The sequence below is a fragment of the Prorops nasuta genome, unplaced genomic scaffold (assembly GCF_024137725.1).
Source record: "Prorops nasuta isolate Cenicafe-Biocafe unplaced genomic scaffold, Cenicafe_Pnas_1.2 PNAS00013, whole genome shotgun sequence".
Classification (NCBI taxonomy): Eukaryota; Metazoa; Arthropoda; class Insecta; order Hymenoptera; family Bethylidae; genus Prorops; species Prorops nasuta.
In genome coordinates this window covers 2,816,550-2,831,670 of record NW_027116810.1, presented here as the reverse complement: position 1 = coordinate 2,831,670, position 15,121 = coordinate 2,816,550, and the positions used below count along the sequence as shown (strand labels likewise).

At 44.2% G+C, this 15,121-nt stretch overlaps 1 protein-coding gene across 1 annotated transcript; it reads left to right on the top strand.

Annotated features, from left to right (window-relative positions):
* The first annotated feature begins 587 nt into the window (after positions 1-587).
* LOC136778075 (uncharacterized) lies at positions 588-1,709 on the top strand. The gene is made up of 3 exons (XM_066734686.1): positions 588-747; positions 869-1,283; positions 1,652-1,709. Exons 1-3 carry the CDS (start codon positions 588-590, stop codon positions 1,707-1,709), a joined length of 633 nt encoding a protein of 210 aa, XP_066590783.1.
* Positions 1,710-15,121: the final 13,412 nt, after the last annotated feature.

The following is a 15,121-nucleotide window of genomic DNA, read 5'->3' as shown; positions in this document are numbered from 1 at the left end:
ATAAATATTTTATCTTTATATTCTCATTTAGCGTGTGGTCAGCTTTTATCATAGCTGGCCGCGAAAAAGACATTTCATAATTTTCTTCGGCTAGCTCGGCTTCTCTCGTTTAGACTCGTTGGCTAAACGAACGAAGGTGGAGCGCGAGAAAGAGAGGTCCGAGAAAAGTATACCTCTCTTTCTCGTACTCGAAATATACCGGAGCTATACGAAGGAGACCGAAACATGCACGTACTGCAGTAATGGTATGCGTGCAACGTTCGAGGAGGCAGAAGTGGGGTGCTTTCACGGATGCTTCAGTAGCTCTACGTGTTAGTGAGCCTATGGAGGCAGAGTGGGGAAGCATTTTAGACCCAGTCTGGCTTCACTGCCGCTGCTTCCCTGGTCGGCGAAAAAGGTAGGTGATGAGCATTTCTCCACCCTCCCCTCCCGGTTTTTCCCTCGAGACATATCGCGACGTAGTTCGTACCCTCCCCCTACAGGTCGTGTTACTAATTTTGCGTTCCTACGGGCTACAAGTTTCCGGGTCTCCCTCCATTCTTCGCGACCGACTCTTTAGGTTTCGCAGCCGTTTTTTGTTCGGAGACATGTCCATTCCGTGGGAAATGGACCTCGACATTCGGGCCGCCGGGAACAGAACCGAATCTTTTGAGAGTGACAATAGTGGGAATTCCTACTATTGGGACTCCCTGCTCGCGCCGGACGTAACGCCTCCCCCACAACCACCTTTGACCTTCCCCCCGGAGTGCGAACTACCCCCCCCCCCCTGGTGAAATAATTGCCACCCCTGCGCCCAGACCCCCCTTAGCCCCCCCCCCCCCCGCGGAACCCCGTAACCCCCTTGGATCTCGGGATATCCAATTGATAGATTTATCGTGCGACGAAATTCCTCCCACCCCACATCGGGAGAGGATTCAACCCCGCCGCAACGTAGTCAGTTTTTCCTCCCCTGTCGCGACCACTATTGCCGAAACATCGAATTCGCGTTTACAGGAATCCACCAGGACGGAAGCAGCTTACTGTACCAACCCCTTTCACCCTTATTTATTTTCAGGAAGAACGGAGCCTCACTACGAGAATTTACCCTTAGCCCCCTACGCCGACCAACCCCCACCCCTGCCGCGTAAAAGTTCTTCGTTTCAGGTCCCTAGTGCCCCGGATCGTGTGCCGCTACCCCGAATGCTACCCGCTACCCCCCTGACGCATCCTCCCCCCACCTCGTACCAATCCACCCTCCCTCGTCCGTCCCGAAATACCCCTCTTCTCCGTAACCCTTCCCCCAGGTGGAATTCTACCTCACTACTCCATAGTACACTATTGCTCAATAATCTTGCGACTGGCGATGATGGCGAGGGGCAGTGGGGATAAGAGAGGCAAGGGGTTATCTGGGGAATTCTGATCGGCACCGTCAAATTTTAGAACGGTTATCCCTTTGACGTCAAAAGAGCTGTCAAAAGCTAAATTAACCTGTATTTTCAAAAAATACAGAAGAATAAATACTTTTAATAAATAAGTAAGAGGAAAGAAATATAGGATTTTAGTAAATAAATGAAGAAAAAACATCAGATGAGTATATTAATTAATAGGAAACGTTGAAGTAATTGTAAATTAATAAGAAATATACTTTGTGGTTTTTTTATTTCTGTTACAGATTAAGTCCTATCCTGATGAGTTTAAATTACAGGAAAGGAATATTTATGGACCAATGAATAACGAGGACTAATTTATGATGCATTTCTGTGTGGCCCAGTCATTCATTAATAGTGATGTAATGTTATAATAGTGAATGTATAAGAAATTGCTGTATATATAAAGAAATTTTATTATAAATTAATAATGATATACGATACTGGTTTGGTTGTAATTATTATAAATTAAAGCTAATTTAATTAAGATATTATTTTTATTTCTTCCTTATCCAAATTCTATATATAGTAATTACATATTTTAATAGTATCTATCTTTAAACAACTCTAAAAAATTACAACTATTTTAAATCTGCAAATCACATAACTATTTTCTTCGATCATTTTTAATATTCAATGCGAAACAAATTGCATAGAGTTTCTGAAATTTCCAACTTCAGAAGACTGGAAAACCTTTTCGTCAATCCAGATAGCATCTCAAAATCTGTTCACTTTGCTCATATATTCCAAAACAAAACAAATCCTTTGCTGCCTATGTTGAGCAGTCAATTTTATTTTGTTTGCTGCGTGATGGTAGTATATGCCAGCATTATGCAGCCCTCTACGTACAGTCATTTCAGATACATTGAGCTGTAATTCATAAAAATATTTAGTTGAAGGCTGGGACGGATCTTTATTTATGGCATTAACGATTTGCCTGTTTTCCTCTTCTGCTGTAACTCTAAGTGTTTTGTTGTGTGTCCTCATATCACTTAGAGTTTGAATTCCTTCTTTTCCAAACTTCTTGATCCATCGATTAATAGTGGATCTATGTATCTAAAGCTCTGTAGCAATATCTTTTAAAGATTTTCCTCTCTTCCATATCCCAATAACCATTCCTCTTTTAACTAATTTATCGTTGATAACTGACATTTCTTAGTTTTGTTTTTTAAAGAAACAAAACACTTTTCAATGTATAAGCAATAAAACAAATGCCAACTTTGCCAGTTTTCATTTGTCTGTTGGCATTTGTTTTATTGCTTAACATTGAAAAGTTTTGTAAGTGTTTCTTTGAAAAGTTAAACTGCGAAATGTCAAGTGATAATGATAAATTAGTTGAAAGAGGAATGGCTATAGGGATGTGGAAGTCAGGAAAGTCTTCAGAAGATATTGCTGCAGAGTTACAAGTGCATAGATCCACTATATACCGATGGATCAAGAAGTTTGGAGAGGAAGGAAATCAAGGTCTTAGTGATAAGAGGAAAAACAACAAAAGGCCTAGAATTACCACAGAAGAAGATAACAGGCAAATAGTTAGTGCCATGAATAGAGACCCATTCCAATCTTCGGCTAGAGTTGTACAGGAATTGCATCTTAACGCATCACCAATGACTGTTCGTAGAAGATTGCATGAAGCTGGTGTTCACTGCCATCATGCAGCTCATAAAATAAAGCTGTCTGATGACCATAGGCGACAAAGGATAGGGTTTGCATTAGAGTATCTAAGCAAACCAGAAGAGTACTGGAATGATGTAATCTGGACTGATGAAAAAGTGTTTCAGTCATCTGAGGATGGAAGAATACATGTTTGGCGTCCAGATTACACAAGGTTTGACAATAAATATACTCTGCCAACTAATCGAAGCAACAGAATTACTGTTGCATTTTGGGGGTGGATGTCGAAACACGGATTGGGAGAACTATATGAAATCGACACCAAAATGAATTCGACAGTATACCCAAACCTCCTGGAAAATTGCATGCTTCCAAGCGTAAGAAGAAGGTATCCAGCGGAGCAGATGCCAATTATCAAGTTTGTCCAGGACAATTCAAGTGTGCACACCTCGAAAATGACCAAATTATGGTTTGTAGAGCACCCAGAGGTTGAGAGAATAGACTGGCCATCCAAATCTCCAGATCTCAACGTCATAGAAAATATCTGGGGCATCATGGTTAAACGTTGGAGGCCTGAAAATGAGAGGACAAAGGAGGCACTTAAGTCTCATGTAAAAAGAATGTGGGAGGAGTTATTGACTCAACCACATATATGTGCTAACCTTGTGCAGTCTGTTCCAAACCGTTTGAATGAAGTGATCAACTCCAATGGTTATGCGATTCGGTATTAGCTTCATTCACTGCATTGTGGTCCTCTTAGCTATCCATTATATAGCCTTGTAGTGCAGGAGGTTTTAGTGGGTATACCCAAGGGTGGCGGCTTGGTTGCGGTTGTCTTTTTTAAGACAACCAAATTACCACTCCCCTTGGGGGAGTCTTGACCTTTAATGGGGTCTTTCCACATAACCTTGGTCTGGAAAGGCCAGGGTATGCGTAACAGCATTTCCTCACGCACTTTAATCTAAAAAAATAAAAAAAAAAAATCAGAGATTACTAAAATTAGTAGAAAAACTAAAACTATATCTACTTCTTTCCATACAGAGAAATTATAATTAATGTATACTATTATGTTATCAAAATAGAAAACAAAATAATTCTTTTTATTGGATTGAATATGATTTATAGACTAAATACAAAAAACAATACCTTAAATCCTTGTCATAATATATGGTTACAGGTATTTGGATGACGATGTCACACACAGAAATGCTTCATAAACTAGTCGTTTTTTATTCATTGATCCATAAATATTTCTTTCCTGTAATTTAAACTCATCAGAAATAGTTTTTAACCTGTAACAGAAATAAAAAAAACCACAAAGTATATTTCTTATTAATTTAAAATTACTTCAACATTTCCTATTAACTAATATACTCATCTGATGTTTTTTCTTCATTTATTTACTAAAATCCTTTATTTCTTTCCTCTTACTTATTTATTAAAAGTATTTATTCTTCTGTATTTTTTCAAAATACAGGTTAATTTAGCTTTTGACAGCTCTTTTGACGTCAAAGGGATAACCGTTCTAAAATTTGACGGTGCCGATCAGAATTCCCCAGATAACCCCTTGCCTCTCTTATCCCCACTGCCCCTCGCCATCATCGCCAGTCGCAAGATTATTGAGCAATAGTGTACGTACACTATGGCCCCATCCCGTTCCGATCCCCCTCCTCCCTTGACAACCCCTAGATGGCACGGACCGAACCAGTATGAAGCGACGCAGCCTATGGCACGTCAGGCTTCATACCCAGTACGTTCTAACGCCGAGTCTAGCGCCCCTTACCCCCCTACCCATACTCCCACCCCTACGCTCACCCCTACCCCAATCCCGGAAAATTCCCAACAACCCCCCCAGCCTAGCACCCTTCGAGAGTTTGATCCATATTACCAGAACGCCACCCATTTGTCCGAGACCCTTACCCAGTAAATGCGCGCGTGGGATAGCCTTACGAAATATATCCCCATTTTTATCGGGCAATTCGACGAGGACCCACGAGAGTTCCTGACCTCACTGCATGAGCTCATCAAGGGTAGAAATTTAGAGGCCTCCGCCGTCCTGCGAGCCCTCCCCTCCGCCCTCGCCGGAACAGCCCTAAGTTGGTTCCGATTGGAAAGTCCAGCGTGGGCCGACTATTACGATTTTGTGAAGGCCTTTTCCAAGACTTTCGCCATTAAGTACCCTGCCCATGCGGTACGAAGAGAGGCCTCCGCTCGGACCCAAGGACCCCAAGAACGACCCCTCGAATATATAATGAAGATTCGGAGAATTCTGGAACGCATGGACCCTCCTATGGAACTGGAGCAGCAGCTGGATCTAGCATACCATAACCTACTGCCAGTATACCGACAGAAGATTACCAGAGAAGAGCTGTCCAGCTTCCAGGATCTCATCAGCGAATGCCATCGGGTGGACACCAGAAGGTTGGCTGACCGTTCCAAGCATCCTCCCCCACCCCTGCCCTCTGCGTCCCTATTCCCTACTGAAGCCTATAATCCCCTTACCAGTCCTCGTAACCCTGCCGCCCCCATCGAAGCCGAACTAACCTTAGTCCATGGAAAAGAACCCACCCTCGCCTTCACCCCTAGTTCCCCGACCCCCGACAAACCCTTTTCCCCGCCACCCACCCGGTCCAAACCTCCCAAAGGCCCCCGCACCAAACCCACAACAACCCCTAGAACCGGTACTCCATCTTCCCTGCCGAAAATCCCTTCCGACGACAACCAACCCCTCCCTGGAAGCCCAGCCACCGGAGATCTGGATACCCAGAAAACGAGGCCACCTCCGAAAATCTGCTGGAATTGCCACCGCCCAGGACATCATTTTACCCTGTGCTCCCACTCTCGAGGGAAATTTTGCTACCGCTGCGGACGGATGGACATTGTCACCAAGACCTGCCCCAACTGTACGGAAAAGCGGAGCTCGGGAAACGAATAATCGGGACATCGTTTGGACTCGACGATTCGACTCCCGCTCTCAAGAGTCCTAATACCGCCCTAGATTCCCTCCCCGAACTCTCCCCGGCCTCCCCCATTGAGCACGATCCCAGATATTTCCTAAATTTACGCATTGGCCAGCACACTTTTCCCGCGTTACTAGATAGTGGTGCGGCCCGCTCATATTTCGGGAAGAGGATAGGAGACCTCCTGAAGAACCACCTACGACACATCGTAGCATACATCCAGGTTGCCAACGGAGCCGTCGAACCAGCCCAGGGAGAAGCCCGAGTCCGATTCCACTTGGACGGGCAGAACGAAGTCCTGGCGATTCGCGTATGTAAAGCCCTAGGATACGACTGCATCCTAGGAGTGGATTTTTTGGAGGCCCTGCAGATCACCCTGGACTTCGCCAACCTGACGTGGCGCACTCCTAACTCTCCCTCTCGACCCTTACGCCCCCCTTCTCCTACCGAACCCCCCGTTGAACTTACCCTTGATGGCCTAGCCCTAGTTGCTCCCTCTCCCAGCGAAAAGGAGACCCTCCAAACCCTCTGCCGAACCCTGATGCCCCTCTCCGACCAATCCCTCCCCCCTACTCCCCTCACCTCCCATTATATCGATATCCAAGGTCAGCCTCCCATTAAACAACGTCCCCGTCGTCTATCCCCTGCTATGTTAAAGGTTGCACACGCTGAAGTAAGGGACATGCTGGCCGCTGGAATAATCGAACCATCCAGTAGTGCATGGAGCAGCTGTCCCGTAATTATCAAGAAAAGCACAGGCAAATTCCGTTTTTGTATCGACTACCGTGATGTCAACCGTGTAACCAAGAAGGACGCATACCCCCTGCCAAACATCGACGCCATCCTCAACGGATTACGAACAGCCCGTTACATCACCAAATTCGACCTGAGTCAAGCCTACTTCCAAGTCCCCGTCGACCCTGAATCCCGAGAGATAACTGCCTTTACCGTCCCCGGAGCCGGCCTTTTCCAGTTTACCCGAATGCCCTTTGGCCTTACCAACGCCCCCGCTACCTTTCAGCGACTGATGGACCGACTCATCAAACCCGAATGGTCCACCCACGTCTTCGCATACCTGGACGACATCATTATCGTCAACGAAACCTTTGAAGAACATGCGGAGTACGTGGAGAAAGTCCTAAAAGCCCTAAAAGCCGCTAACCTGACCGTCAACCCAGAAAAGAGCGAGCTATGCTGTCAACAAGTCAGTTACCTGGGCTACATCATCGACAAGGAAGGACTAAAGGCCGACCCCGAGAAGATCGCCCCCGTCGTACAATACCCCGCCCCACGAAACATCAAGGAGCTACAACGTTTTCTAGGAATAGTGGGCTGGTACGCCCGTTTTATAGACAAATTCTCCGAGCACAAGGCCCCACTAACGCAGCTCCTGAAGAAAGACGCACCTTGGAAGTGGGAAGAAGCGCAACAAACGTCGAAGCTTTAAAGTCCGCCCTGTCCTCCACCCCTGTCCTTCTCCGCCCCGACTTCTCCCAACCCTTTATAGTCCAGACCGATGCCAGCAACTCCGCGATAGGAGCGGTCCTGACACAAATGAGCAACGGAGCGGAGCTTCCGGTGGTGTTCGCGAGCCGAGTACTGAGCCCCGCAGAACGAAACTACTCCACGACGGAGAAAGAGTGTTTGGCGGTATGTGGGCCGTGAAGAAGTTCCGCCCCTATATAGAGGGTACGGCATTCCGAGTAATTACCGACCACAGTAGTTTGCGGTGGTTGCAGCGGCTACGCGATCCCACAGGAAGACTCGCCCGTTGGGCATTGGCTTTGCAATCGTTCGATATGACGATCGAACATAGAAAAGGCTCTGCGAATGTTGTCCCCGATGCCCTCTCCCGTATGTATCCCTCCCTTGTCACCGCCCTAGCCACCATAGGTTCTTCCCAAAATCATTGGTACCTTAATCGCATGAAGAACGTACAAGAAGTTCCCTGGAAATACCCGGATTGGAAAGTTCACGAGGACAAGCTGTACTACCATCGCCCAAATCCACTGATAGAACCTGCCCTGGAAGATATGAATGCCTGGAAGTTAGTACTGCCTCCCGAAAGCCGCCCCCGAGCCCTTAGCGACGCACACGATCCCCCCCAGTCCGGCCATTTAGGAATAGAAAAAACGTATGCCCGCCTCGCACAAGATTTCTATTGGCCAGGAATATATCACTCCGTAGTTAAGTATATCCGAACTTGCCGTGCCTGTCAGACCCACAAACAGTCCACCCAATGCCCCCCAGGACTGATGCGGGAACGAGTCGTCGAGGAACCATGGACCCTAGTAGCTGCAGACATCATGGGACCGCTTCCGCAAAGCAAAAACCAGAATAAATATCTGTTGGTCTTTCAGGACACCTTTACTAAATACGTAGAGTTGAAAGCTTTGCGGAAGGCGGATGGCAGATCTATTGCTGCCGCTTTTTCTTCCCTTATAGTTCATCGCTGAGGATGCCCGACGTTCTTTTTGACGGATAATGGCACGGAGTTCGTCAATAAGGATATTAAAGCCCTGACCGAAGCTTACGGAATTACCCAAATCACCACCCCTCCTTACCACGCCCAGGCCAACCCCGTCGAACGCGTCAATCGGACCCTGAAGACAATGCTCGCGATGTACGTGGAGGGCGACCACCGCGAATGGGATAAGAAACTCGAAGCGTTGCAGTTTGCACTAAATACGTCCACCCAGAGTTCGACCCAATTTTCCCCCGCGTTTCTCAATTTCGGCCGCCACCCCTTACCTATCCGTACCCTTGTAAAAGAACCCTCCCCTACCGAATACGAACCCCGCGATACCGTAACCTGGGCCGACAGAGTTACCAATTTAGGACATTTGCTAGACTTGGTCCGGAAGAATCTAGGTGAAGCCACTCTCCGCCAAGCAGCCCGGTATAACCAAGGACGAAGGAAGGTCGAGTTCAAGGTGGGCGACCAAGTCTTGCGCAAGTATTATGTACTCTCGTCCGGAACCCAGGGATTCGCATCTAAACTTGCCCCTAAATTCATAGGCCCCTATACTATTGATACGGTCCTATCCCCAGTCGTATACCGTCTGAAGGCCGAAGACGGCACTCTAGTGAAACAAGTGCACGTGAAAGATCTGAAACCCTATTTTGCTACCCCAACCGATAACCGTCCCCCCACCGTATCCCCACGCGACCACCCGCGCCCCCGATTTCAGAAAAAGACCGCTCTGCAGGATCGGGGTTCGAGCGACGCCAGGCCGAAAGGAACACCCTCCAGTGGGGAGTCCACACCGGCACTTCGACGATCCCGGACCACGGTTGCTGTCCCCAGATCCCCGAATAACGGACGCCCACCCCCTCGCTCCCCTGTCCGACTTCGGCCCCGAACCCGACGTTCACCCCCCCCCCCCCCCCCCGCTAATCTGTTTATGATAAGGCCCGAAATATCCCGATGCCCGCCACCCCATGAAGCAAGCCCCTGAACCCGTTGCGTTTCAATAGTTCGAAATTTACAGTATTATGTTGATTTGCTTAAGTTTGCAGTGGATGAGAGCGGTCAGTCGCTATTTCAAATACCGCCGCTGTCTCGATCGCACGAATTAGTAGTTTCATATTAGGGTCGCGTGTCGAGTTCCCCGCGTAGCGCTCGCCTCATCCATATAGAGTCTCGGTTCGCGATTGCCCAGTGCCCCCTCGAGTTGTTGCGGCTGTGGGCAAGCCAATTAGTTTCGGGAAAGTAACCCCGGACAGGGAAAAACCCCCCCGGTTCCAACACGCCTCCTCTCTCACATCCAGGAGCTCATCGCCGACCAAGCCGCCCAGGTAAGCTTTTCTTTCAATTTTATAGGCATGGTGATGGCGTGTGTGGTGTGTGGTTGTATGGATCTGCGCACTGGTTGCGGCGGTCATCCCGCGTGAACTTAACACTCGACTCGCATCCGCGTCGCGACGGGGTTCCCCCGGGTCCCCCTGCCACGACCTGCCCCGCTCCTGGGGAAAGTAGTCGGTTGAAGTTTGACGATAAATTGGGCCATAGAAGCCGTACGGGCTCGACGACCCAATTTTCTCCACGATTTTCCCGTACAGGGAATTCTTGATTACTTTGTTAATAGGCAAGAACCTTATCAACCGGTGCAGCGGCACCTAGCTAAATTAAGAATTGCATTGTATAGATTCAGGAGTGCAAAATGCACTAATTACGAGAAATCATGTACAGTTAGTAGTAAGTTGCGTTGTCCTTCCGCATAAGGACCCTTTAGTAGGTTAAGTAATCCCCCTTTTATAGAAAATTTGAAAATTTCCGAGGCACAATCTCCCGCGGTGGTCCAGAGCGTAAATCTTTGTAAATAGTAGGTTAAGTTAGTATCGCACCCCCTACCCCCCGAGGTCCGAGCTAAGTTGGGAGGAGTTGTAATGTGGTGAAATCACGTTACAGAAATGTACCCGTTTTTTAGTTCTTCTCAGGTCTCCCCCTTAGTGCCTCCCGTCCCCTGGAGTATGCATGTGAGTAAGTGAGTGAGCGTAGATGAACCTTCCGTATGATGGTAATGTAGTTACCCGCTGAAGGGATATTGTAATTGCCATCCACAGACGGAGAGTAAATGTTTTTAGGAAAAGGTATGATTGAGGATTGAGCGAATGTTTCTAGGTTGTAGTTTATTTAGAATTACATATTATATTCCCAATGGTAAATTTTATTAGTTGCTTATAAGACCGATTTCCCTGCTCCAACAAGAGCTTGAAAACTGTTGTCCCTCTATCCTTTTCTAGCCCATACCCGATCCACATAAGTCTATCTCCCTCGCACCCATTGTTCCGTCCGCGTATGTTTACGCGTCGCTCTATCTTTCCCCTTACCGCGCTTCGCGCCGCGAGCGCCTAGCAGCGTAGTCCCCAATTCCCCTTACCACGCTTCGCGCCGCGAGCGCCTAGCAGCGAGTCCCGTCCCCTCTCCTTACCGCGCTGACGCCTCGCGCGCCTAGCTGCGTTCTCCCCTGCCCGCGTCACTACCGACCCATTGTCGCCGAACCCGCACCGCATCGCCCCGCTGCCGAACCACGAAGCTCTAGTGTCGTCTGCTGCTAAGGACGACCACGCAGGATTCTAGCGCAGGAGCTAGCCAGCCGGCTATCATGCCCAGTATATGGGTGATTAGCCGGAACGGCGAGAAACATGGATCGCGGATCCATACCTAATTAATGATTGGTCCCTGGATCCCGATCACAACTATGACACCCCGGAATGAGGGGAATGATTGAGAGGATGGAGGAATATCCGTCTAATTGGACCAGATCTTGTTCGACTCCTGGAGTATCCGTACGTGGGTTTAATAGAGAGCTGGGTCGCCGCTGTGGATATTGAAATACGCCGAATTTCAATATCGCAGGCCCCAGCCATCGTCATTAAGAAGTTTTTGTGGAGTTTTCCGTGGCGGACGTCGTGGGATCGCCGGATTTCATCGTCGGAGCCGCCGGAGAATTTTTCCTCGCCCCATTCCCTTTCCCCCTTCGCCTTTCCCGTGCCGCCGTATCGCCCGTCGCTTTCCCTGAGCTTTTCCCCAGTTTTCCTGGTAGTTTAGTGTTAATGAAATCATTGTGCGCGTATAATAAGTGTGCCAGGACATCGCGGGAGGCCTCTCCCCCCGAGATTTTAGTTTTGTTATCAATAAAGATTGTGTCCTTGGATTTTGGCCGTGTAATTATTAACTATTTTAACCTGGAATTCCTTTCCGCGCGTTACAATATATATATTATTATCTGAATATAATACTATTTTACCAACACCTATTTCATGTATTACCGTTATTCTAGTAAAATTACTCGATAAAAATGTAAAAAAATCTCTAATTAATTTTCCATTTCTATAATATCTTTTTTTTTATTTCTATGAACTTCAAAGTACCAAAACCATTTTCCGTACATAATGAATAGTATACCATCAGTAATTAAATAAACAAAATCTTTAGACGATGTTTCACATACATAATCAAATTTTGTTGGTATTTCATTTTTAGGACGATAATAAGATTTTTTAATTTTTCTAGTTGTTGGTTTAGTTGTTATAGCAGGAGGAGCAATAGTAGTTGGTTTAGTAGTGCTAACAGAAGGAGCAATAGTAGTAGAAATTTTATTTCTATCAACCTCTTGATTGTCATTATCATTATTTCAATATTATATAAATTTTGTATATCTAATATGTCAATATTATTAAATAAGTTATAATTAGTATTTTTAAAAAATAAATAAGTAGGTTGCATTAGTCTACCCTCATTATTATGAGAAAGCCCTAATGTATGACCAACTTCATGCATTAAAACATAAAAAAGTGTTATGTCCTGACTTGTATAGTAAACTCAGGAACAGTTTTTGTTGTGGGCTCCAGTGACCGCTACCTACCAGCTGGTAGTAGTTTTAGGAAATTCGATGAAGGATTCGTGTAGAAGGATGCAGCACACTCAAAGTAGACTTCGATTCTTTTTAATGGTTTTTTTTATTTATTAACCGTAACAGGTATAATAGCCTTGCAAGGCTGTTTTTCGTTGAGGGTACAATTAGAACTGTCTTAAAGACAAATCGAGTTAACCGACGCAGGTTCCTAGATCGTGATCCAGGGAGATGGCTAAGCCAATCAAAACATTTTCTAAAATGAGTTTATCCTATCTTTGGCCAATAGGAAAAAAAAGCATCTTAGAGTGAGTGGGAGGTAGAATTCTCTCACGGACTTAGAGTCGCACGATGCAAGATGCAAACGTCGACAAAGATAAGGTCCCGGCGACGGTGCCTACAGATTCTGGCATATGGGATCACATTCAATTATCCTATTTCTTTTAATAAAATAGTTTTAGTTTTTCGGGATTAATTGGTTAGGGACGTAACAAAAGACTAGGTTTCTCTTCTGGTATATCCCCCAAACCATAAAACCAATTTATGCGTTTTCGTAAATGAATTTCTCTAGGACTATTATCCTTATCAGGGAGAAAAGCATGTCCTAAAACATTATCTGCTAAATGACCAGAACATTTGATGTTTGGTTCTAATTTATAATAGTGATTATCATATTCCCCCAAAACACACTTTCGTGTAAAAAAAAGACGGCAAGTAATTGAAAGTGATTCCACTGAACAAATTAAATATAAGACGAAACATTTTTTAAACTCAAATGTTACTTTAAAATTTTCTAGGTAAATATATTTCCACACATCAAACATCAATACTTTTACAATAAAAAATAATACATTAAAAACGAAATATTGCAGAAAAAGAATTTTAGACAAAAATATATGAAAAAATACATTACAGTTAAATATTTCAGAAAAGGAAGTAGTTTTTCTGGTTGCTTAATAAATATATCTGGCAACATAAAGCATGAAGATCAAATAAATTATGCAAGTAAGTCAATCAATCGGCAACATAAAGTATTGAGATCACATAAATTCAGGCAAGTAAATGAATGAATAATTAATTATTATATAATTTTTGTATACGTACACAGTGTGAAGTTGAATCGTGTGTGGTTTCAACTACAGTGTAGTATATCATTTTCCAAGTTAAATTACAGAGTGAAGCTAGCTGAACCACCCACGATTCAATTTCCTACTGTGTATTACTTGCCCGGACGGGCCGAAAAGAGTAAAGTATATTTGAGTCTTCATCAGTTGCACTTTGAACTCTCATCTACAGTACACATTTAGCCCGTTCGGGCATGTAGTACACAGTTGGAAATTGAATCGTGGGTGGTTCAGCTAGCTTCACTCTGTAATTTAACTTGGAAAATGATATACTAAACTGTAGTTGAAACCACACCCGATTCAACTTCCCACTGTGTACGTATACAAAAATTACATAATAATTAATTATTCATTCATTTACTTGCCTGAATTTATGTGATCTCAATACTTTATGTTGCCGATTGATTGACTTACTTGCCTAATTTATTTGATCTTCATGCTTTATGTTGCCAGATATATTTATTAAGCAACCAGAAGAACTACTTCCTTTTCTGAAATATTTAACTGTAAAGTATTTTTTCATATATTTTTGTCTAAAATTCTTTTTCTGCAATATTTCGTTTTTAATGTATTATTTTTTATTGTAAAAGTATTGATGTTTGATGAGTGGAAATATATTCACCTAGAAATTTTTAAAGTAACATTTGAGTTTAAAATATGTTTGGTCTTATAGGTTATTTTGTTCAGTGGAATCACTTTCAATTACTTGCCGTCTTTTTTTTACACGAAAGTGTTTTTTTGGGGTTTTATTAATATTGAAAAAATATTACAGTCAACACATTGAATTTATTGATATTTGTAATGCATTCTGCATAAATGAACTTCATAATTAATGCCCCGGCTGCTTGTTTAATGTTTTCAGTTTCACTATAATAAAAGTTTGATTAAATTTTTCATAATCAATAAACATACTTTCAACATATAAAAATGATTAAGTAAAATGTATGTTTTAATTAATTTACATTTTCTGTTTATCAACATTTGACTTTTACCACCATCTGACCTTGCCCGACTTCACTAGTTTCATCAATCACTTGAGTTGATACTGGGGCAAGACTGGACAAGCAATTCGCAAAGCTTTGAATAAGCTACAATCAAGCATATATTCAAAGCTGATAATGTCGTTTTGCATACCACGTTTCTTTTTAGCACCAATTACTATCACATTTATGCTGCTAATTCTTGACAAACGTGATATAGGAGATACATTGGCGAGTCGTCCTTATAACATTTCCTGTGCCAGAGTCCTCAAATGTTCGTTTCGCTAATTTCTATACACTGTTGAAACTGGTCGGATTTCTGGTGCTGCAAAATGGAGTGGAAACCATTAATTTTTTGACTGAGTTTCAATTGAGAATAAACGTGCATTTTTTCATCCATACCAATGACCAGAATACTGCCTTTGGCCTAGAATACTAGCATAGGTAACAGAGGAAAACATACAACAGTTATTAACTCAATTTCACAGAATTTCATCCAATGAGTCTCATCCTTAAATTATGGCTGAGCAATAGATGATGTTTTACTGAATATTGGCTTATTCTTACTTTGCCAATCTTTCAATGCTTTCATCTTTGCCTGTTTCTAGTACCAGAATGCAGGAGTAAAAAGCCCAATTGTTGATTCAACTCCAGTAGTCAGTATGTGTGCGAACCTTC